The 23,377-nt window shown below is 36.9% G+C and overlaps 1 protein-coding gene across 13 annotated transcripts in view; it reads left to right on the top strand.

Annotated features, from left to right (window-relative positions):
* Positions 1-23,377, top strand: part of PCM1 (pericentriolar material 1) — an 88,092-nt gene extending 64,715 nt beyond the window's left edge. For 7 of the 13 annotated variants that reach the window (XM_048848135.2, XM_048848133.2, XM_048848129.2 and 4 more), the window contains 18 exons: positions 673-1,034; positions 1,788-1,955; positions 3,369-3,425; positions 6,855-7,027; positions 7,111-7,239; positions 7,986-8,106; positions 8,337-8,474; positions 8,718-8,851; positions 9,656-9,790; positions 10,860-11,057; positions 12,675-12,734; positions 14,759-14,897; positions 16,247-16,404; positions 19,184-19,259; positions 21,212-21,468; positions 21,698-21,790; positions 21,924-22,047; positions 23,046-23,377. In XM_048848135.2, the coding sequence (XP_048704092.2) occupies positions 673-1,034; positions 1,788-1,955; positions 3,369-3,425; positions 6,855-7,027; positions 7,111-7,239; positions 7,986-8,106; positions 8,337-8,474; positions 8,718-8,851; positions 9,656-9,790; positions 10,860-11,057; positions 12,675-12,734; positions 14,759-14,897; positions 16,247-16,404; positions 19,184-19,259; positions 21,212-21,468; positions 21,698-21,790; positions 21,924-22,047; positions 23,046-23,071 (2,548 nt within the window). In that variant the 3' untranslated portion in view covers positions 23,072-23,377. The remainder of the gene's footprint in view (positions 1-672; positions 1,035-1,787; positions 1,956-3,368; positions 3,426-6,854; positions 7,028-7,110; positions 7,240-7,985; positions 8,107-8,336; positions 8,475-8,717; positions 8,852-9,655; positions 9,791-10,859; positions 11,058-12,674; positions 12,735-14,758; positions 14,898-16,246; positions 16,405-19,183; positions 19,260-21,211; positions 21,469-21,697; positions 21,791-21,923; positions 22,048-23,045) is intronic. The other 6 variants (XM_048848134.2, XM_048848130.2, XM_048848126.2 and 3 more) reach the window with 3 other exon arrangements.

Genomic DNA, 23,377 nt, shown 5'->3' with positions numbered 1-23,377 from the left:
AAATAAAAGGAAGCGCTTCTTCATACAATGTGCAGTCAACCTGTGGATCTCATCAGGGGATGTTGTGAAAGCCAAAAGTATAAATGGGTTCAGAAAGGAATTGGATAAGTTCATGGAGGATACATCTATCCATGGCTATTAGCCAAGATGGGCAGGGTCGCAATTCCATGCTTTTGGGTGGCCCTAAACCTTGGACTTCTAGAAGCTAGGACTGGACAATGGGATAGATCACTGGATAAGTTGTCCGATGCTGTTTGTGCTCTCTGAAGCATGTGGCACCGGCCACTGCCATAAAACGGGATACTGAGTTAGAGGGACAATCTGTCTGCCGGTATGGCCATCCTTATGTTCTTCAGAACAATGTGTTGCTGCATTGATTTAAAAAAAAACAAACACTATATGATTATACAACCATAAATCTGAAATATATATCTCTGCATGATAAACTCAGTGGGTAATTTGAATTTCTTCTAATGCCTGTAACTCTCTCCCATTTTTTTTAAAATGTTGCTAATTCTGCAGCAACACCTCACAGTTGCTGGCTCTTGAGTCACTGTACAGGTATTCCTCAAATATGGATGAATCTATAATGTATTTGTCTGAGAGCATTCACAGTTCCTTCCCCAAAGAGCTTTGTTGTAATAGTATTTTACAACTTTTCTTTCTGATAAGGAGTCAGAGACAACCTGAAGAGGAAATGGAAAACAGAGCAGTTTGGCTAGATGACAGCCAAGAAGGAAGAAAAGAAAAACAGCCATTCCTGAAGGCAGGGTTTGCGGTTTCAGTACAAAATATGGCTTCTGGTAATCACAAAAGTCAGTCTGATACCAGCCGGAGGAGACGAGAGTTTGATGAGGAATCTTTGGAGAGTTTTAGCAGTATGCCTGATCCAGTGGATCCAACTACTGTGACTAAAACATTTAAATCTAGAAAAGCATCAGCCCAGGCAAGCTTGGCATCTAAAGATAAAACACCTAAATCGAAGAATAAGAGGAGGAGTTCTTCTCAGCTAAAAAGCAGAGTTAAAAATACTGGTAGGTTTTCAGTTAATTTTAAGGGCACTGAGACAAACTCCATTTTAATCATATAACTTAAATGTTGCTTCGGCTGTACTCTGGAGTGTAGATAGTGTCCATAAGTAATAGTATAACTGGGAATGGAAGTTAATTTTACACAAGATGTGGAGATGGTAAGTGATGGAGCAGAAGTTTTATTTTTGTCATCTTACACGTGTCAGAAATGCTAATGGCTTGAACATGGTGCTTTCAGTGTGGAAAGGTATGAAACTCAACAAGATGGGAGTGAATTCCGCAGTGTTTACTAGTGATAACATTTTTTTCTAAGAGAAAACCCAATTTAAATTGCAGTTTGTTTAAACAGCGTAATGTAGTACAGAATTGTTTGCCAATGTGCATACGCGCATGTAAAACACGTTAGTGTTGATCTGGGTGCTTGTAATCTGCCAATATGCTTCTGCATCAGACTTTGTTATTAGCCAACAAACATTCTGTGGTGAATTGCATCTTGCAGACTATTCATTGTTAATACTTCACCACTGCTCTCCTCTCCGTAATAATCTCTCATTCATGTTTGACGCTGTCAATGCTAATTACATAGACATCTCAACCTCCCATTACTGTAAAAATAATTTAAGTTCTGCATAGTTTGAAGTAACAAAAGAGTGGTTAACAAGTCTTTGGATTGCACTTTTGAGCTATCATTAAAACCGACTAGAAATGGCTGATTTTAAGATCTTTTTGTAAAGAGACACTTTTTGTTCATTTAAGGTTATGAAAGTGCCAGCATTTCTAGTACATGGGAACCTTGCGAGAATAATAGGAGCAGGCGCTCTGTGCACAGTGAAGAGGCTGTTCAAGCAAAAGTGTTCAGCAAAAAGAATCAAGAACAATTGGAAAAAATAATTAAGTATAGTAGATCTACAGAAATGTCCTCAGGTATTCTTTAATTAATCTGAACAATATTAAAAACTTCTGTAAAAGAGTGTTGATCCTGTAACTCCTTATTAACTGTTAAGGGTATTTTACCAGTCTTCCTGTGAGCTACTAAAGGGTTTTTCAGGTAAGGGACAGTCACTTCATGACTTCTATTAATTAATTGCTGTCACTATTAAAGCCCTTGCTAAATGTGTATATAGGATACATATATAATATTTTAGATCTTACATCACATTTTCATCTTCAAAACTGCTGTACAAATATTGTAATAAAGCAGAAAGCGTTCTGAAGTAGACTAAATATTAGATTAACATAATTTTGAAACTCAACTGTAATCTTACTATGAAAGCAGTCTGGGGAAAGATACATGTACTCATTAATGTTATTTTAAGGGAGGTGCCAGTTGTGATAGATAAATAGTCATGACAAAAAACACCAGTCAGATTTTCAGATGATATATTCCACCTGCACTTAATATTTTAAATTACAAACTGTACTGCATGCTCTTTCTTTCCGTTCACGTTCACATTTAAAGGGACTCTTCCAGGATCAAAAAAAAAAGTAAATCCTTACTTAACAGTCATATCTTTAAAAATCTGCATTTACATTTCACTGTTTAAACTGCTTCCTTTTTTGCATTCCTGCAACCTGTATTGTGAACATACTGTATGTCGTATCATTTTTAGATTCTTAAATGTTGGATCAATGCAACAGTGTTTGGGTGGAAACACTGCTTCCCAAAAGATGTTTAATGCCAAAATTTAGTTAAAATAGTATATTTTGCTTAATTCCTTAAAACATATTGATTATTAGGTTTTGTGGAGGAGAAAAAGAAATTTATCAAAACAAACCCCTTACGATGCCCCTATAAGTGTACCCCCCCCTTCCCTTTTGACCTTTATGAAACACTTAAGATTCACTTAAGAATTGTGATTTTGATCCATTGCTTCTTTATTACACTTAGTCAGACTTTGTCCTTCTCTTCCATGTAGTTTATCCCTGAGTCTCAGTATCCAAAGGTTTATGGGCAAATGATGAACTTGGAATTGCGTTTGTTGTTCCAGTCGGATCTTTGCATATATGATAGGGCAGAATATGGGATATAGTGTTTATCACATTTGTAAACTGATTCTTGGTTTTAGGTTAAATATTTTGAATATCTCTGGCATTTGTCAGTTAATGTTGACCAGATTCGATTGTATTTCTTTTCTAGTTGGGATAATTAGTTTTAGTTGCTTAAAACAAAACACAAAACTTCCTAAACAAACAAACCCCCTTCTCCCCTCCACTAGTTCTGTAGATTCAGTTTAGTGTCATTTTAATGAGTCTTCCTCCCACTGATTCATATAGACGAGTCTTTATTTCTAGTACACATTTTTGTGTTTATCACTGTCTGTCCCCGCTTTCCTACAGCACATGCTAGGAGAATACTGCAGCAGTCTAACAGAAATGCATGCATTGAAGCCCCAGGTAATGCATTAATTGCTTAGCTTCAAAACTGTTCACAGCTACTTACTTTTCTTAGTTTGTGTTCTAAAACTAAACCGTGTTTCTCGAGAGCTCTTTTAGTGAAATAGCATTATGTATACTAATTTATATTGTTGCGAGTATTTTATTTAAAACAACCCCCCACTCCAACCCCAGGAAAACAAGAACCTTGTGTTTTGCTGAATATTCGATAACACAGCTACCTTGTATCATATCTGGTTTGTACTTCATATTTTTCCTATATAAAGTACAATATGGTTAATTGCATTAATAACTGATTTTGATACAAAATATGCATGTTGAACATAGTAAAATTAATTACAGGTGTTCTTGTGCCCTTAATTATTAGCCTGCAGCTTTGGTAGAATTGATGATTGGATTCAGTTTGCCACTGAAAAGCAAAGTACATTTGAGTATGTCAGTAAATGTTGAAAGGCGACCATTATATTTTAGTCTTTTAAAAAATAAAACTGCATTTAAGCACACTTGTAAGACTGCTAAACTAACATCTGATAGTAGATTTAATATATTTGTCTGCATTCTTGAATAATTTAGTAAACTTTGTTATAAGCCACAAACATTCAACTGTATTTTAATTAAAGAAGAAAAACAACAGAACTATATCCCGTAGTACTTCTGTTACTTTAAAATAGTAGGGAATGGCCCTTTATTAGGATCAGTAAGTTTACTGAGTTTTCCAAGGACTACACTTCCCTTAACCCCCCCCCCCTTTTTTTTTAAATAGTTAACTTTACTTACATGAAACAGTTAATGGAACTTACAGTACTACTCCTGAGGAAAATTCTGAACTACTGCGTGCATGCAGAAACACGTCCACCCCCACAGATTCTCTTTGCTTCCCCACAGAAACTATTTTTCTGTGGGGAAGCAAAGAGAAGCTGTATCAGTGCTCACTCACCGTCCCCCGCAGCGCAGGCGCGTCTGTTCAGGAAGCCGTGGGAGAGGTAAGTGACCGTGGGGTGGGTGGGTGAGTGTGTATGTGTGTTGGGTTCGGGGATGCCCCGGCCTCCCAGGGACGTTAGTCCTGGGTGAGGGGTGGCAGGAGGAGGACAGAGACGGACTTCCCCCTCCTCCTCCCCTGCATGGAGCAGCCAGGGCTGGGTCAGATCAACCCCCAGAACCCACATCTGGCTGTAGGAAGCTCTGCACGCTGGGGCGGTTCCAGGTGTGGGGGTGAGACTTGGCTGGGAAGGGTGGGTGTGGGGGGGTCTGGATGCATGGGGGGTAGGCGGACAGGGGGAGCAGCTCCTCATACAGTGATCCCTCCCAGAATCACAGAATATCAGGGTTGGAAGGGACCTCAGGAGGTCACTAGTCCAACCCCCTGCTATAAGCAGGACCAATCCCCAATTTTTGCCCCAGATCCCTAAATGGCCCCCTCAAGGATTGAACTCACAACCCAGGGTTTAGCAGGCCAATGCTCAAACCACTGAGCTATCCCTCCCCCTGCTTTCTGGCCCCATCGCTCCTCAGCCACAGGGTGGGAGGGTGTCACAATACAGGGAACTGCTCCTCTGTCCACCCAACCCCTGTGCATCTAGACCCCCTGCCAAGTCTCACCCTCCGTCCCCCACCAAACCTCACCCCCTGCATTGGGAGCCTCTGCACCCAGAACCCCCCCCATGAGTCCCCTCACTCCACTCGCCCCTTGCACCCATCCCCCAAAAGCTCCCCCCTTACATTGGGAGCCCCCCACACCTGGACTCCCCACCCCACCGAGCCCCAACCAGCTGCACCCAGATCCCCACCCCACCAAGACCCACTCCCCTCGCACCTCTGCTGAACCCCCAACCAGCTGCACCCTGATCCCCCACCCCACCAAGCCTCACTCCCCCAGCACCCTCACTGAACCCCCCATACCCAGACCCCCCACCACTGAGCCCTAACCACCTTCACCTGAACTCCCCTGCAGAGTTCCAGTCCCCCTGCACCCAGAAGCCCCAACAAGCCCCTGTGGATCCAGATCCCACCCAAACCGCCACCGAGCTGCCTGCACCCAGATTGCACCACAAAGAACCCTGGTACTCTTGAGGGAATTCTGCACCAAAATTTTAAAATTCTGCAAAGTTCTGCATATTTTTTGTCAAAATAGCACCGTAACATCATAACAGTATAATTGGACCATTCTCAATTTATTTTGGTAATTTATTTCAAAATACTTGTCAGCAAGTATTTGAAAATAGTGCGATTACATTGTGTTATTTTGACAAAATACGCAGAATTTTAAAATGTGCACAAAATTTTCAATTTTTTGGCACAGAATTTCCTCAGGAGTACAGTACTTTATTTTCAAATGAATGGAGATCCTTTTTATCCTTGCATCCTTATCAAAATGTTGAACAAACAATTAATAAGAGGTGAGAGTCTAAAATCTGAGGAATAAATTCACTTCTGCAAAAAGCTCAATTAGTATCTCTCTTTCTCTCAAATGAAGCTGGGATGAAATTTAGTCCTGTTGTAGCATTACTGGAATGTTAGCCTTTGCCCCCTGGCATTTGTGGGCCACTGGATTCCTCTAAGCATATGTTCTTTGGGCTAGGCCCCCGTCTGCACTAGCCTGTTCATAGTTAGGAGGGAGACTCTTTTCCTATCCACAGCCATTGTATTCTCCCTCCCCATGTGCAGCCTATCAGTAGGATTTAAGTGTTGCAGAAGGTTTTGTTGGGACTTCAGCAGTTTGGTGAATATCCCCTTTAGAATGTAGAAATTAGCACCAGCCCAGATTTTCTTTGTTTCCTTCTTTCTTTAAAGAGGATATGTTATGTATAATGCTAGATTTTTCAAAAGTAAGCTTGTGATTTTGGATGCCAAGCTTGAAATATCTTAGAGGCCTGGTTTTCAAAAAGCGTTCTACCTACTCTCAAAACCTGTGTCCATATATATGTGTTTGTGCATAATTTACTCAATTATATGCCACACCTTTAAAGTTTTCATTCAGAAGCTTAAGAAAAACAACAAAGACAAAAAGCTTGTCCTAATTTCTAATACATGGGAGTGTATGGTACATTTTAATTATTATGTTATACATAAATACTTACATGAAGACAAACTGTCTAAAACAGTGGTTTTCGACGTGTGGCCCATGGACCCCTGGTGGTCTGCAGACTCTTAAGATTCTCAAAGGGGTCCACATTCCCATTTTAAATCTTTTAGGGGTCCGCAAATTAAAAAAAATTGAAAACCACTGGTCTAAAATGTAATTGTATTATGTTTAAATCTTTGTAGCCTTCAGGAAATACTAAGCTTTAAGAAACAGTAAACTTGCTCAGCTGCTTAAAATGTAAGCTGAATCCAAGGTAAAGTTTTCAAATATAATTGAGGTATATGTCAATAGAGAAAGAACTATCAAGAATTTCATGAACATAGACTGGCTCCTTTATTCTTCTACAGAAACTGGTAGCGATCTTTCCATGTTTGAAGCTTTGCGAGACACCATTTATTCTGAAGTAGCTACTCTGATATCTCAAAATGAATCTCGTCCACATTTTCTTATTGAACTTTTCCATGAGCTTCAGCTGCTAAATACAGACTACTTGAGGCAAAGAGCATTGTATGCGTTACAGGTATGCAAAACATTTTATTTACATTTATGCATTGAATAAACTTTCTTCACAATATAGATTTTAAGATTCATTATCTTTTCTAGGATATAGTGACTAGACACATATCTGAGAACAATGAAAAAGGAGAATGCACGAAGTCTCTGAATTCAGCTACATGGATGGCTTCAAACTCTGAACTTACTCCTAGTGAAAGTCTTGCTACAACTGATGATGTAAGGTTTTTTGGTTTGGTTTGTGTTTTTTTTTTTATTTTATTTTTTTATTTTATCTTCAGAAACTAGTTTAATATGAAATTCATTTCTTCATCTTTCAGTTTCTGTGCAGGTTGTTATGCTGCACTCACCATAATGACTTGTTTTCCAAAACCCACACTAGCTTATAAGTAGTCACTTGCTTGTAAGAAGAAGCTTGCTACAGGATATCTTCACATGGAAATTATGTAGAATCTTGTCTCATTTAATATTGAAAACTAGCATAAAAGCTGGTATGAATGGAAGGAAGACTCAGTGCCTTGCAGTTAATGTAAATAGCCCAGATTACTTCCTATCTGAGACAGAGATTCTATCAGGAACTTGCAGCAATTCTCTTCAATCCATCAGCTGTCAAAACTGCTTCAGGAGTGGGAGGATGAGAGATTCTCTAAATGGGGCTGTTTTTAGGGAGTGACGGCACTTCCCACTAGAATCCCAAAGACTTAAAACTTTCCGTAGTTTGTTACGAAATCACTAACAGCTATGCCCTATTCAATTATGTTACCTATATAAGGATACAAAATAGATCATTATAGAAGCACCCTATGTTACCTCCTTCATAAGTTAGGTCATTCCCAGTATGTAAGTCTGGGAACACATTTTGTAACCTTAGGGGCAGGGTGAAGAGAGAATCAGTGGCTTGCTGGGATATTTGAGGAAGCAGGACATATGCTTGCTTTGTTTAAATTTGTTTGTATATTTTTTAGGAAACTTTTGAGAAGAACTTTGACACAGGAGCAAGTAGAGATTGTGAACAAAATGATGCGGACAATGGCAGTACCATGTCTACATCTTCAAATTTTGAACCTTTTGCCACTGATGATCTTGGTAAATGTTATATAGTATAATACTGTCAATTAATGTATGTGAAACACTTAAATACTTTTGATTAACTCTAAAATATATACCTCCTGTATCCTAAGTAATTATGGCTCTTAAACGTAAATATAACCTTACTTTTTAATTCGTTATTACAATTATGCAGATTGTGTTTGCATATGCAAACCTTAATGTACATTTTAAAAAACTTATAAAAAGTATTTTTGCTCTAAACATAGGCAACACCGTGATTCACTTAGATCAGGCATTGGCTAGGATGAGGGAATATGAGCGTATGAAAACTGAAGCAGAAAGTACCCTTGACTCCGAAGGCTGCTGTAGTAATCTCCAGAGTGCCTCTGCTGTTAAATTAGAAGGTTTGCACATATATAAGTATTTTTATTTTGTGTTTGAAAACAGTATCTGTAGATATCAGGAACTATTCACCTGACAATTCAGTTCCATCTTAATTGTACTTTGTTGTAATTTTTAGTTAAGTTGCATAGGATTTCTGCCATAACTAAACATGTAGTTTTAACTTAAAAGTACAGTTTACTTTTTGAAACTGATACTTATTAAATGGAGATATCTTATGGTTTGAATACACTTCATTTTACTAGGTCAATCTACTGGCGAGAGTCCCTGTGTGCCACGGCCTAGTGAAGTTTCTTCTGTTCCATGTCCTCGTATAGATACTCAGCAGCTTGACCGACAGATTAAAGCAATTATGAAAGAGGTCATCCCTTTTCTGAAGGTAAGAGATTTTTATTTCTGAACTTTTGTTCATCAGAAAAATTATCACACAACATAGTTGTACAAAAACAAATTATGAAACAGCAGTAGCTTCTCTATACGTATGGTTTAAACTAACTTTCCAATTTAAGATAAATTTTGAACCCCATCTACTCTAAAACTAACTTTTTCAAGTTGAAGTGTAAATGCAGAAATGATTAACTTACAAGCAATCTTACTCTGATGTTGTCACCACCGTAATCTGCACACAATGTAAGTTAGTTAGATCTGTGACAATAATTCCTACTGGCTGACATTTTAAATAATTCCTACTGGCTGACCTCTATAGCCTGATGGTTTAACACAATTCCTGATGGTGGGAACTTTTAAGGTTTGCCTATGAATTCAAAGAGGCTTACAACTGTAGATATCTTTTAACAGTGCCATCCAGCATATATAGGGTTTTAAATGTTCACAGCCACGGAGTATCTGAAGATCATAAGATGGTTGTAAAATTTCTGGTGGCTGGTGTGAAGTAACTATATTGGAAAGGTGGAATAGGACTAGGTTAGGCTTAAATTTTATATAAATAAGGTCTTCACTATAATTCCTCCTGTGTGGGACCATTAAGGTTATGACATGGGTTAAAAACGCAACTTGGTTGTGCCATGTGAATAGGATGAAACTGAACCATGCTTTAACTGTGTTCCCAGAACATGTTACAGTTCTGGAAAAATGTCTGTCTGTAAAAGTCAGCTTCAAGATATGATGTAGTGACCACTTTTTAAAGTCATGATAATTTTCTTTATCCCCTGGGATTTTCTAGGAACACATGGATGAAGTATGCTCTTCTCAGCTATTGACATCAGTAAGACGTATGGTCCTGACTCTTACACAACAAAATGATGAAAGCAAAGAATTTGTGAAATTTTTTCATAAGCAACTTGGTGGCATACTGCAGGTCAGTAACTTCTCTTCATAAATTTTTGTTTTGGGCTATATTGCAAATTGGATACTTTGCAGAAGATACATAATCTCTAGTGTAAACATTCCTTAAAACTGTACTATAGTGATCTTGATTTTCAATAGTGCCTAGCAACTTGCAGCTTCAACTGACTTCTGAAAATCAGGTAATACATTTCCAATCGAGCATACTTTCAGTGACACAAACCCTTGCCTCTCTTCTTCCTTCTTCTTTGACATATTAATAAAATAGTACATTGTTTCCTCACATAAATATCACCTCTTCTGATATCTCACGCTCAATTGGTTTCTCAGGATCAGACAGTAGTACAAATCTGGCAGCATGAATATAGATTTGAAACCTATGAACCAGCTGCCAGCATAATTGATATTAACGTAACTTGGAATTTGGTCAGAAAGTCAAGTATTTGATTAAAATTAAACCGCCCTTTCATTAGTGCCCAGAAACCGCAGTGATTGTGTGTGTTGACAGTATTGAGAGCATATATGGTTCTCTATAACAGAATTGAGCAATGTGAGTAGACAAGTTTGTGTTGCCCTCGTCTTGTGTTTTGGCCTATTATATGCCTGGATACAAAGAACAGTGAAGTTCTGGGAATCGTGATACCTTCCACAACAAGCAGCAACTTAATTATAAAATATGAACAAATATTTAAAATAAAATACTTGTGGAGAAATACATCTGCTGAGGTTGCCTTTAAAGGTAACCATAATGATGGTTTTGTTTGTGGGCAGAGACTTGTACCGTGCTGAAACTAGAAATTTACTTCATGTGGATCACTGGAAAGTCATCAAGTGATCATGAATTTTTACTGCCATAGGCTTGGGGCCAATTCAGAGCCATGACCTGGTAACGAGGAGCTCCATGTTACGTCATGATGGATTTCACTTAAACAAGCTACCTAGACAATCTTTCTAACTAGCTTAGCTCTGTTTGTAATATGCTAAGTTCCTGATCTTCAGGGGTATATAAGGAAAAGCTGTTTAGTCTTCATTTCAGTTTTAAGATCATGACTCAAACTGAAGAACTGTTTTTCTTTTGACAGGATTCACTGGCAAAATTTGCTGGTAGAAAACTAAAAGATTGTGGAGAGGATCTTCTTGTGGAGATCTCTGAAGTTTTATTTAATGAACTAGCCTTCTTTAAACTCATGAAAGACTTGGACAGCAACAGTATTACTGTAAAACAAAGATGCAAAAGTAAAATGGAAGCAGCGGGAGTGATACAACCTTATGATAAAGAGGTTAACTGCTTAAGCTTTTTCTTTTAAGCATGTAATTTTTCTGGTTTCAGTTGATATGTATGTGTTTAACTTAATTATTTTAAAAACTTTTCCTAGGAAAAAAAGAACATATGACTTCTAAAAACTTATTTCTATTAATGTGACATCACAGTAAAAATGATTCTATATAGACACATCAGTGGCCTAGTGCATGGAAGATTTCAGAGAGAATGCTCTTTCTGTCACATTTTTCTGTTTTTCCTCATAAGCAAAAAACATAGGGTCCAACCTTATAAATATGCACGAGTGAGTTTACTTAGGTCAATTGTCCCATTAAAGTTAATGAGATTATTCATTTGAGTAAATAGTTGTAGAATTGGGCTCATGAGTTTGTTCTTTCAATTTCCCCACTGCACCACTTCTCTTGCCCTGCACCTTCTGCCCTTTCATCCACTACTTCAGTGAGACTAAAGTTTTGCAGAAATACTACTTACGCTGCTATGTCAATGACCAGTCTGGCAAAGTTTCAGTTTTGGCAGGGTTTCTTGGAAGTATGACTAACTTCAATAAGGAATGTAAATAAAATGTTAACCTCTTATTAAAAAGAAACATGCAAGTTGAAGGTGGACAAATTCAGTTTGGAAATAAGGCGTATGTTTTTAACAGTGAAGGTAAACAACAATTGGAACAACACCAAAGGTTGTGATGGATTCTTCATCATGGGCAATTTTTAAATCAAGTCTGGATCTTTTTTTCTAAAAGATGTGCTCTAGTTCAAACAGGAATTATTTTGTGGAAATTTCTATGTCTTGTCTTGCACAGGAAGTCAAACTAGATAAAAACAATGGTCCCTTCTGGCCTTGGAATCGATGAATAAGAATGTAATAGAAATTCTTGTAATGAAAATAAGAGTATTGTTGGCACCATATATTCCAGCAGCATGTATCATGATCACTGTTAGTTCTAGGCTGTGGGATCACATGGTGGCACTTAAAGAATGTCATAGCAGCATCCTCAGGGTTCATAATGAACTTACCGTAGAAAAAACTAAATTATAACAAAAATACTTTGTATAATCTAAATTAATACTACCCCACCATAGCATTACGCAACTACTTAATTACTTCCTTTTATATACTGTAATTGTTCCCATTTTATATTTTAATGGAAGTCCTAGTAGCTTTCTTTAGAAGTCTCAAATTAAAAAAAATGCAGCTCAACTAATTTCATTTTAATGTGAATAGAACATATCTGTAAAATTGGGATAGTACAAGAGTCCTAAATATTCATTTAAAACATAACTAAACAGTAAGAAACCCAGCAAAGCATTTCTGAATGAGTATTGTAATTCCCAGATAGTGATGACACCTATTTAAAGATGTATCCCTTCAAAAACTACAGCAAGACTTGAGAAATATTTGCTAGAGTATTTTATTGCAATTTTTTAGATTGAATTTATAATAGTAGGCATGATATATAAACATAATTCTAAGTAAGGGTATGACACTGCTTAGTCAATTTTTTCCAGTATTTCAAAGCCATTTCTGATTTAAATGTGGATTTATATGTAGACTAAATTTTTGTAAAAGGGATATTTTCAGTTCAGAATTGAAGATAATTTAATTGGTTGTCTTCTAGGCAAAGAGAGTTCTTGAGGTAGGCGTTCGTTCATCCGCTGAAGATATTGATGAAGACAAAGTAGGTTATACTTATTTTTTAAAACTGTAACGGTCTTTCCTCCTTTTGTAGGAGAATTTCAGAAGTCATTAGTTATCACTTTCAGTGCATTTTTAGTAGTGATTTGAACAAAAGTGATAATACAAACCCAATGTCTCTGAACAATCCATTTAACTCTGATTATTGGAAAGCAAATATTTCAGAATTTCAATTTTGATTGAAAATATCCTATTAATACCTCTTCTGTTTCCTTAGACTGTTACCAACTCTTTACTTTAGTTGTCTCTGAAACACAATGTGTACTGTAACCTATCTTTTAAAGTGCAGCTTTCTGAAAAATGATTTATGTAGAAGAAAGTGAACTTCCTTAATCAGTAAATACCCTTCTGTATGTATTCAATAATGGCAGATTACTTAGTGACCAAGATTTACTCATTTTCATTCTGTTAGCACAGCAGAGCCATCACAGATTACAGACATGAGTTTAATTCGATTTCTTATGCATTAAATTCTTGTTGCAGCGCCAGATTCTGTCCTCAGTTATCTTTGTGCATCCCCATTAAAGACATTCACAGTTGTGAAATCTCTTTGAACACAAAGGTTACATCAGGTTTAACTGAAACCATAATGAGACCTGCAGGATCTCTGTTAACGGTGATGCAAGTGTGAAAGAGCCAGATTGACTTTGAGATCCCAGTAATAGTTTGCAGGGTTGGTAGTTTAAAACAAACAAAAATAGCTTATAAACTTAGCAGAATTGATGTAGAAATAGACACAATAAACATGGAATTTCTCAATATCTTTTTTTAATATCTCTCTTCAGAGTAGAACCACATCATTATTTCTTTTCAGTACTTGTTCTCAAAAATTGCCTCTGTAGTGCCTCATTGTGGGATGTTTTCCCTCAGTGCTGTGAATGCAGAATCATCTTGAAAAGCATAGCAAAGTGGCCACTTTGCAGGTCCAAACAAAGAGGTTATAAAGAGGAGTTGTGACTCCAGCCACTTTCAGCTCCTTCTTGATAATGGCTAGCTATGAGGATAGGAACCTTTTTCTGCACCCTTCATGATTAGCATGGTTTTTGTGTGGATTATTTGACTAATCACCGTTGTGTGATGATCAACAACTCCTGCTTCTTTTGACTCCAAATGACCACTCAGCTCTGTCAGCTATCTTATTTCCCTCTCTGTTACTCAGGGTTGTGGTGTTGATAGGCTCTGTGGCAGATCTCTGCAAGCTGGCAAGATTTGAACTGTGCTTGGTGTCACTCATTTGATGTTAAGAGTCACATGCCTTGTCTGTCTGTGCCTTGCACATGAATATTCTTTGAGGTTGCTTTGTGCGCACAGGGTTTACTTCTTACAGGTGGAGGATAGTGAACAATGCTGCAATAGCTTTCTGTAGGAGCCTGAAGACTAGACTCTTGGAATCCTTTAGTTCTGGGTCTGTCTAAGGATCCACCTCCTTTGGCATGAAAGAAGTCTTGGAAACTTCTAAATGTCCTGGTGTCTATTCTGAGGTCTTCTTGGGATCTGAAGTTGCCTGGTTCCCACCAAGCCTCCATAAAGTAGTCTAAGGCTACTGAGTATGTGTTGGATTTGATCTGTCTGTTTCAAACACATCTTCGCACACAGGCCGAGTTTATGCTTTTATATCCGTTCTTTTTCCCAGTTCTTTCTGTCTTTAAAGAAGAAAAGGCATACTGCTGAGAACTCTTCTCTAAGCAATTGTGAATGTTGTTTCTATGAGGAAAAACAAGGGTATTATTCTGAGCAGGGAGGACACTGTGGGTGAGGGACTCAGATCCAAAGACAACCTATATTCAGTTGCTTTTATGCATTAGTGTCTAGGATCAGATTCTTCTGGCCTTTCATGATACTTAATCTGGTACTTAATCTGTTCCATTGGGTGCTTTTTCTCCTGATGCTTCTAAGTTTTTAGTGCAGAGTATAGCAGAGGCAATGCACTTAATTGTAACAATAATCTTCTTGTCCAGAATAAGGGGAAAATCTATTCAATAGAGGTTTACTTTTACTTATGGCTAGGACAAGGATGAAACTGAAACAGTTAAACCCACACAAGAATCAGAAATATACAATGATGGTGAAGTTCCTCAAAGTATGAGATCTGATGCTTCTGATCAGGAGGAAGATGAGGAGAGTGAAGGCTGTCCGGTGTCTATAAGTAAGTGTGTTTTTAATTGTTTTGATAGGTTGTTACTCAGATTTTTACTGTAACTTCATGCAACTAATTTTATGACAACATTTTTAATGATGTACTGTTCGTGTGTGCTATACATGCATAAGGTTAATAGGTCTTATCTCAGTTTTCTATTAACTCATCTAGTTTATTCTCCTCTCTATGCACGATTATTTCCAGTACTACATTTTCTAGTATTTTGTCCAGTCTAGGTTTAAATACCAAAAGCAGTGGAGCTTCCACTACTTAGCAAATTTATTCCATGGATTTGATCCACTATGAGAATTCCTGTAAGATACAAATCCATGGTCCATATAGTCTAGTAACCTGTGTCTAACATTGGCCAGCCACCAGGCCAGCTTCAGAGGATGGGTCAAGAAACCCCACATTAGGCAGATGTGGGATAAATCCCCCACCTCATCTCCTGTGAAGGCCTTGTCATGCATGATCTCTCCTAGTTAGATTGTCTTAAACGTTGAAGCATGTGGTTTACATCCCTTCTGATTTTTTTCTTACTTTAATAACTATTTTTGTTATTCACATACATGTCCAATCACTTTTTGAATCTTGTCATGTTCTTGGTTTCTGTGATATCGTCTGACAATGAGTTCTGCACTCTATTAATGCATTGTTTGAAGAAAATATTTCCTTTAAATTTCAGTGAAAGTTCGTATGTTGAGATGCAGGGAAATAGAAGTTTATAATCTACCTTCTCTGTACCATTATTTATCATTTCCCTCTTTTTCCTCTCCTTTTTAAGGCAGATAATTTGTCTTTTCAGTCTCTCTTCATATGAATCTTTTCAAGCCCTAATGGCTTTCATTCTCCTTTTATTATTCTGATTCTGCAGTTCAGCTCTAATTGTTATCACTACACTTTTCCTGAGTATTCCACCTAAATGTTTTCCCTTCATTGCATTATTCCTAATTATGTCCCTGTGTTCCATCCTTGAATATCTCTGCTTCCACCATGGTTGTACTCTTCAAGTAGACTTACAATAAATAAAAGTACTTAATTACATTACAGCACAGCAGTGGTGTTCGGTGGTACTTCCAGTCAGGTTTCTGTAGAATATTTGCATTCCAGGAAAAGGTCTCACAAGACAATTACAGGTCATAACCATTCTCACTCACAGACGTATAATTTATCATGTTATATTGAGGTTCTAGGTATCTAATGTTGCCTTATCTCCTATTCCAGAATATGAAGAGAACTTACTTAAAGTCTGAATTTTATTTTTTTGAAATACCGAGGACAAGAATTTTAATGAAGAGCCGGTATAACTTATATCAGTGATTAAGCTATATTGAAACTCTTGCATTGACTGACTTCAGGTTTGTCTAAAGCGGAAACACAAGCTCTAACTAATTATGGAAGTGGGGAAGATGAGAATGAAGATGACGAAATAGAAGAGTTTGAAGAAGGACCTGTGGATGTCCAGACTTCACTGCAAGCCAGCAATGACACTACAGTTGAAAATGAACAAGGGCAGGTATTATCAGAGTTCTACAAACCTTAGCTAACCTACTTGGTACCCAAAAAATATTTTAATGAAGGGAAGTTACCTATGCATTGTACTCTTGAATGCCAGTCCTTTCTTCTTTTACACTTACTAGGGTTGTTTAAAGAAATATTATACGTGGATACCCTTTTTCCTGTCAGACATTCTTCTTGAGTTCTTGTTAGTAAGGATATTTGCATGATCAGTTCTTGATCCTGTGGTATTTAATGTTTTTATCAAAGACCTGGAAGAAAACAAAAATCATTACTGATAAAGTTTGCAGATGGGACAAAGGTTGGGGGAGTTCTAAATAAAGGAAGAGGGCAGATCACTGATACAAAGTGATCTTGATCACTTGGTAAGCAAGCAATGTGTTTTAATATGGCCAAAATTTAAAGTCATGCATTTGGGAGCAAAGAATGTAGGCCATACTTAAGGAATGGGAGACTCTTTCCACCACGACTCCCAAATCTTTTTCAGAATCACTGCTTCCCAGGATAATCAGCTGAACATGAGCACCCAGTGTGACCCTGTAGCTAACAGGAGCTAATGCGATCCTTGGATCTGTAACTCAGGCAATCTTGAGTATGAGTAGGGAGGCTATATTACTTCTATATTGGGCATTAGTGCAACCTCACTGGAATACTGTGTCCAGTTCTGCTGTGCACAGTTCAAGAAGATTGTTGATAAATTAAAGATGGTTCGGAGATGAGCCTTGAGAGTGATAAAAGAATTGGAAAACCTATATGGGGAACAGAAATTTGATAAGAGGGCTCTTCAATATAGGAGACCAAGATCCAATGGTTAGCTGTTGAAGCTAGACAAATTCAGACTGGAAATAAGATGTAATTTTTTAATAGTGAGGATAACTAACTATTAGAACATCTTATCAAGGGTTGTGGTGGATTCTCCATTATGGAAACTTTTAAATCAATATTGGATGTTTTTCAAAAAGAGAGATGTTCTTGTTCAAAGGCAAGTCCTATGGCCTGTGTTATATGTAGGAGGTCAGACTAGATGATCAGTTGTATCTTCTGGCCTTACAGTTAAGACTAGAATTTGGCATGCCAATTTTTAATACATTTTACAGCAGAGGTGCATGAAAACCACAATATATCCATGATTGGGAGAGAGCAGGGAGCCTGTAGGGTGGCAGGGGTGGGAGGAGAGAAGGAAGGGTTTGGAGAAAGAGCCCACCCTGCACTCCCCCCAGCAGTGGTTCCTGTCCCATAGGACAGGGCCAGGTTCCCCACTTCAGGTGTTGTGACCTGGTCCATGTGGTGGCAGCAATACTTTGGTTTGGAGCATTCGCCCCTCCATAAGTGGAGACAGAGAGGCGGTTGCATTATGACCCTGTGACGCCACTCAGTTTGGGTGCATTTCACACTTTATTCAAATTCACTGTTTCTAGCTTTAATATTTTTGCTGTTAATTTCCCACCTTCAGTGAATGTTAATTCAGTTTATTATAACACCTAGTTAGTCAGTAGCCATTTGTGATGTCAAACTGTTGTTACTTTAAGTTAGAAATAAGTAATGACTAGATAGATAAAGCCTTCCCCCCCCCCCCCCCAAATTGGAAAGAGAAAATTTGAGAAGAGAGTTGACTTTGAATAGGATGATTTTTCAGAGAAGTTTGCAGGTCTCATACATTGTCAACATTTAAAACTTCATATTCATCTAGTCCCATCACTTGTCGTCTTATATTTTTAAGGTCAGAAGTAGAACTGATACAGTCATCTAGTCTGACCTGCAAAATACAGGCCATCAGACTTCACATAGTGATTCCTGGCATCTGGCCCAACAACTTATGGTTGAAGTAAGGCATATATTGTAGAGATATCCAGCTTGGATTTAAAGACACCAAGTGAGAGAAAATGTGCCACATCCTTCAGTGTTAAATAAATAAATATATTTATTTTAAATTTCCAGTTTGAATTTTGCTGGGTTAATGTTCATGTCAGGTGATGGTTCGTTCTTCGTTGTTTTGTTGATAGGCCCTCTAAAATTGTAGTAGATAACTAAAACTCAGTTTGCCTTTGCAGAAGCCATTCCATCATCCAGTGTGCCAATACTTGCTTTATAATTGTATTCTAAATTTTTTTCAATGCAGTTTAACTGCACTGAAGTAAATTTACTAGGCTGTAATTTCAAGGATCACTTCTAGAGCTTTTTAAAAAGATAGGTACAACTACTGGCTACTCTCCAGCCTTCTAGTATGGTAGCAAATTTCAAAATAAAATTTCAGTATTTTATTAGCTGTTGAGTCACTTCATTGTTCATTAGAAACTCTTGAATGAGTATGATTTGGTTCTAGAGACTTGTTCCTTAATTTACCAATGAGTGAAGGGTTGAAAGGACTGACCTATGAAGACCTTTAAAAAATAGGCAATTTAGCAAAATGAACAAGAGGTAGGCAAGTATAACTGCCTAAAAGTACTGAATGATGTAAATGCTTATAGAGGAGCTTTTCAGTTTGATGTATGGGTTTATGATGAGGACTAATAAGGTAAAAGGAAAACGAAGGCTATTGTGTAAAAACATCTTAACAGTGAGATCTTTTAATCTATGGAAGAGCAACTAACAAGTAAACAGTGGAACTTACCGAGAATTTAAAACTAATATAGACAAGATGTTGGCGCTTATACTGTAAGGAACAAGCATACCTGCTGGGGGGGACTTGGGACAGGAAGGGGTAGACTAGATGAAATACTAAACTCTCCCTAATAGAAATTAAACATGATTGTCTAAACATGATTTTTGCCATATAGATTTCAACAGATGAATCTGATAAACCAAATGAGTATGAGATTTTATCATCTAAGCAGAAATCTGTTAGTTCTAAAGGTAAGATCTGAGTAAAACTTTAAATTATGTACATCATAAAAAAAACCATACTATCACTTTCATGTGAATTTGCCTTCTCCAAGAATGAAGAAGTTGAATAAACTTGTAAGAATTTTTTAGATTTTATTTTAATTGGATTGCTTTACTGATTCTTGCACATGCTGTGATCTAATTATTTTAAATGAGAAAAAACAAGCATTTTAAAAGAGAAACCTCAATATAATTGAGTGTATATGATAGGGTTGCGTTTTGACATTTGTCCATGGCATAACTTTCAGGACTATTTTGATATCATGGTTCACACAATTTTAATTGAATAACTCTTGTATCAAGAAGAAAAACCATGAATAATAGCTGAGGAGGATAATGTTTTAGTAAACTGGAAAGTAAAGTTTGAATTTCATAATCAACAGATAATTGCTGCTGTGCCTGTTTCTCACTCCCTGCCATTTTCATCCTTCATTGTCAATAATATAAGGCTTTTAAAATTATTTAAGTGATCTTTACTGTGTAAGAAACCTTACATTAGATGGGGACTAAATCAAGTACATATCTACTAGAGAAGTGATGGGAAAATGTCAACCCTCTGATAACTCTTCCAAAAATAAATTGCCCTTCTATTCTTGGCTACTTATTGGCAAAAGATGGCAAGTCTACCGCATGTCATGGTGGTTGCTTCTTATCTCACCTAAGATATATTTTCTATTTCAGACAATTAGCAGTAGTCTGTGTTTTCTGCACTGACCTATGTTCCTCTCATAGATGAACAGCTCTGTATCTCTGTGGATTCTGTTGTGCTTCAGCAGTCATGCAAAACATTAAGAAATTCTGCACACTGTACTCTTTAAAATGTTTATGTAAGAGCAGCATACGCAGGCTTAAAAAAAAAAGGCAGACAGTTATGTGCACCTCATATTGTACATTTGCCGTTTAAGTTCCCATCAGTCATAATAATAATTGTGCTTTAACTTCAACATTCATGTCAGATCCTTTCTACATGCACCAGTCTGTTCTAAAGTTGTATCTGCTACTGGGAATAGTGTCACAAGTCTCTGTCAATACCTTCAGTGTAAGGAAGAAAACTAACTTAATCATGATATGCTGATTCATCATAAAAAATACTAACCTTGCCTTCAGCAGACTGTATTTTACATTTTGTTTTGATATAAAGTTTGTGGATGATTTAAAAAGCTAATTTAAACATCAGAATTTTAAATTAACAATCTTAACAAATCTGTGGTTTAACAACAACTGCAGGTTGATTAACTTTCCAAAACTCTGTGAAGGATTACTCTGTTTTATTACCAAACAACTTAAAATGAGTGTACTTCTGCACTTTAGCAATTTACCGGTACATAATTGCACTAATTTCTAAACTTAAAATATTTCTGATTTTGGTGTCACTGTTTATACACTGACAACATTTTAAAATGACCTACTGGGGTAGATGAGTTTCTTGTAAATTATGGCTTTATAGTATTGCTCTTATACATGCTTTGAAATAACTTTTAAAAAAAAAAATGCCTGAAATACTGAACTGCTTACTGTGCATCTGATCTATAAATTAGGCAGATTGGTCAAGTTTTTTGCCAAAATTGATCTCTGTATTCACAGAATTATTCTTGACATTAAGATTAGCCTATAAACTTCAGAAAGGTATTTAATATGTGGTATCTGTAACTTGATATATTGGCTTTTAATTAGGTTCATTTTAGTTTGCAATGAGTGTTTACAAGGCTGTTGCCCTCTCAAATGTTTCAGCAGAATTAATTTCTGTTCCTGTTCATTTCAAAGACATACTGACTCATGTCTGCTGGAAACTCGCTTTTGTTATTCATTTGAAGGTGGTTGTTGTTTTTTTTGTGTTTTGTTTTTGTTTTTTAAACAAAATATTAAGAAGCCATTTACTTTGTCAAAATCCATGTCTTGTTTAAAATGCTTTGTGTTTTTAGATGAACAAGATGTTCCTGCTATTTTGCCTCATTATCTCAATATGCTGGAGAATAAGAAACTTCTAACAGTCAGTGCACCTGAGTCTGTTAGTACTACCAAGGTGTCAGCAACAGAAGAGCCAAGCCCTTCATTACTAGTAAATGAAATTCAGATATCAGAAACAATGTGCATAGAAACCAAATCCTTGACAGGAAGCCCAGAAAGCTCTATGGCTGGAAGCCCTGATACAGAGTCACCTGTGTTAGTGACTGAATATGTACGTATAATTTGTGTTTCCATATTGTCTTTCTTAAATATAAAATGTCATTTCAAAGTTAAGCCTTCTCTCCAGACTCATTCGGTTTGTAGGTTAAATTGAGCATACAAGCACTTAAAATATAACTCTTAATTTCTTTTATTTTTAGTTATCAGGTATCTGTACTTAGAACAGAATCATGCACCTCTCTACTTTCTTCTTAAAATGTCATAAATTCTGTCATCAACAGGAAGCTGGGTCTGGAAACATAAGTCAAAAGTCTGATGAAGATGACTTTGTGAGAGTTGAAGACTTGCCCCTTAAACTTACAATATATTCAGAGGTATTTTGCTTGAGGTTTTCTGTACTTAGAAGTGCCCATCACAAAAATGAGTCTTTTTTTTAAATTGGGGGGATGCGGGAAGGGAAGAAATATACATGACTCTGGAAACTCATTTGTTTTATCCACTCCAAAGGCAGATCTAATGAATAAAATGGTGGCGGAAGCCCAGACAAACTCTTTGTCTGATGCAATACTAGATGGTGATGGAATGCAAAGAGAAGAATTAGCTGGAGACTCTCAAACACTAAAAGAACCTGGTGAGAGATTCTTTAAATTCCTAACGCCTTAATCTCTTCTTGGGAGAGTTAAGCTTTATTAGGGTCTAAACCCTTTAGGGTTATTGCTGAGTAAAGCAAGAAAACTCAATCTTCTGATTGTCAATGTTTCCATTATGACATACTGGAAAATGTGTATTGACCTAAATGTTCTGTTTGCTGCTGCTGCTTCCATTAATTTTTACAAGTCAGGATATTCTTGACTGTGACTAAAGAAGCAATCCTTTTCAAATGGAAGTTAATAGTAAGGAAGGATCTGATTGTATAAGTTTTATAAGTCAGTTACTCCTGGGGGAATTCTGCACCAAAAAATTAAAAATTCTGCATATTCTATTTGTCAAAATACTGCAATATAATCACGGTGGTTTCAATTATTTCGGTAATTTATTTAAACTACAATACAATGTTTGGAGAATGGGAGTGAGGAGCATTGGAGGAAATCCCTTGAAACATTGCCTAATAATAATATAGCTAGGTTTGACCATTTATTTCTAGTTATTAGTCAACAAATATATGCAGCCATATGCTTAGTGTTACATCATAGGCAACTGACGAGCCAATGAGGGCTAGAAAATCAAACTCACAATTTATATTGGCTACTGACCATTTCCAGAAAGGTCAGTAGCAAACAGTTCATGGAGTTCATTTTGCACTGAATTAATTGGTTTCTAAACCAAACTAGTTAAATTGGTAGAGCTCCTTTCTGTGGACACTAATTGTGGGTTGAGTACCCTCTTTCAATTTTGCTTAAGTTGGTAATTGCATTAGGGTGCTTTTTATCTGAAATCCGAGTGCCCACATGATAGTGGAATAGGTGCAACCTAACACAATGTGCAAACTGTGTATAGACCAACAATGAGGAGGGACTTGTTTTGTCAAGATGTTCTCAGCAATACTTTTAAACATATACCTGTTAAAATGTGTGTTTGAGATTCAGTAATTGTTCCTGGACATTAATGAGTACAATTTTTATTTTGCAGAAACTGCTGGAGCTCAAAGTGCGTGAACATTTTTTCCAGAAACTCCTTCCTAGCCCTTCTCCACATATACCAGTGCATATAGAAAATGGGCACAAACTTCACTCAATTTGAATTTGTATAAAAATGTAAATTAGTTTGACACACTACTGCCTTTAGGATAGATATGCTAACTTCTGCCCAGGGCAGTTTAAACAGCTGTAACTGAATCCTCTAGTTATTCTTACTGCACTGTTCTTTTTCTGTCTTAATCTTTTTTATTCATTGTGATTTGTTTAGTAATTTTAAAATGGTTTAAAATGTAGTTTTAAATAAAGGTTGGACTTGTCTGTAAA

The sequence above is a fragment of the Caretta caretta genome, chromosome 4 (assembly GCF_965140235.1).
Source record: "Caretta caretta isolate rCarCar2 chromosome 4, rCarCar1.hap1, whole genome shotgun sequence".
Lineage (NCBI taxonomy): Eukaryota > Metazoa > Chordata > Testudines > Cheloniidae > Caretta > Caretta caretta.
Note: the sequence above shows the minus strand (reverse complement) of the source record. Positions and strands in the feature narration are given on the sequence as shown.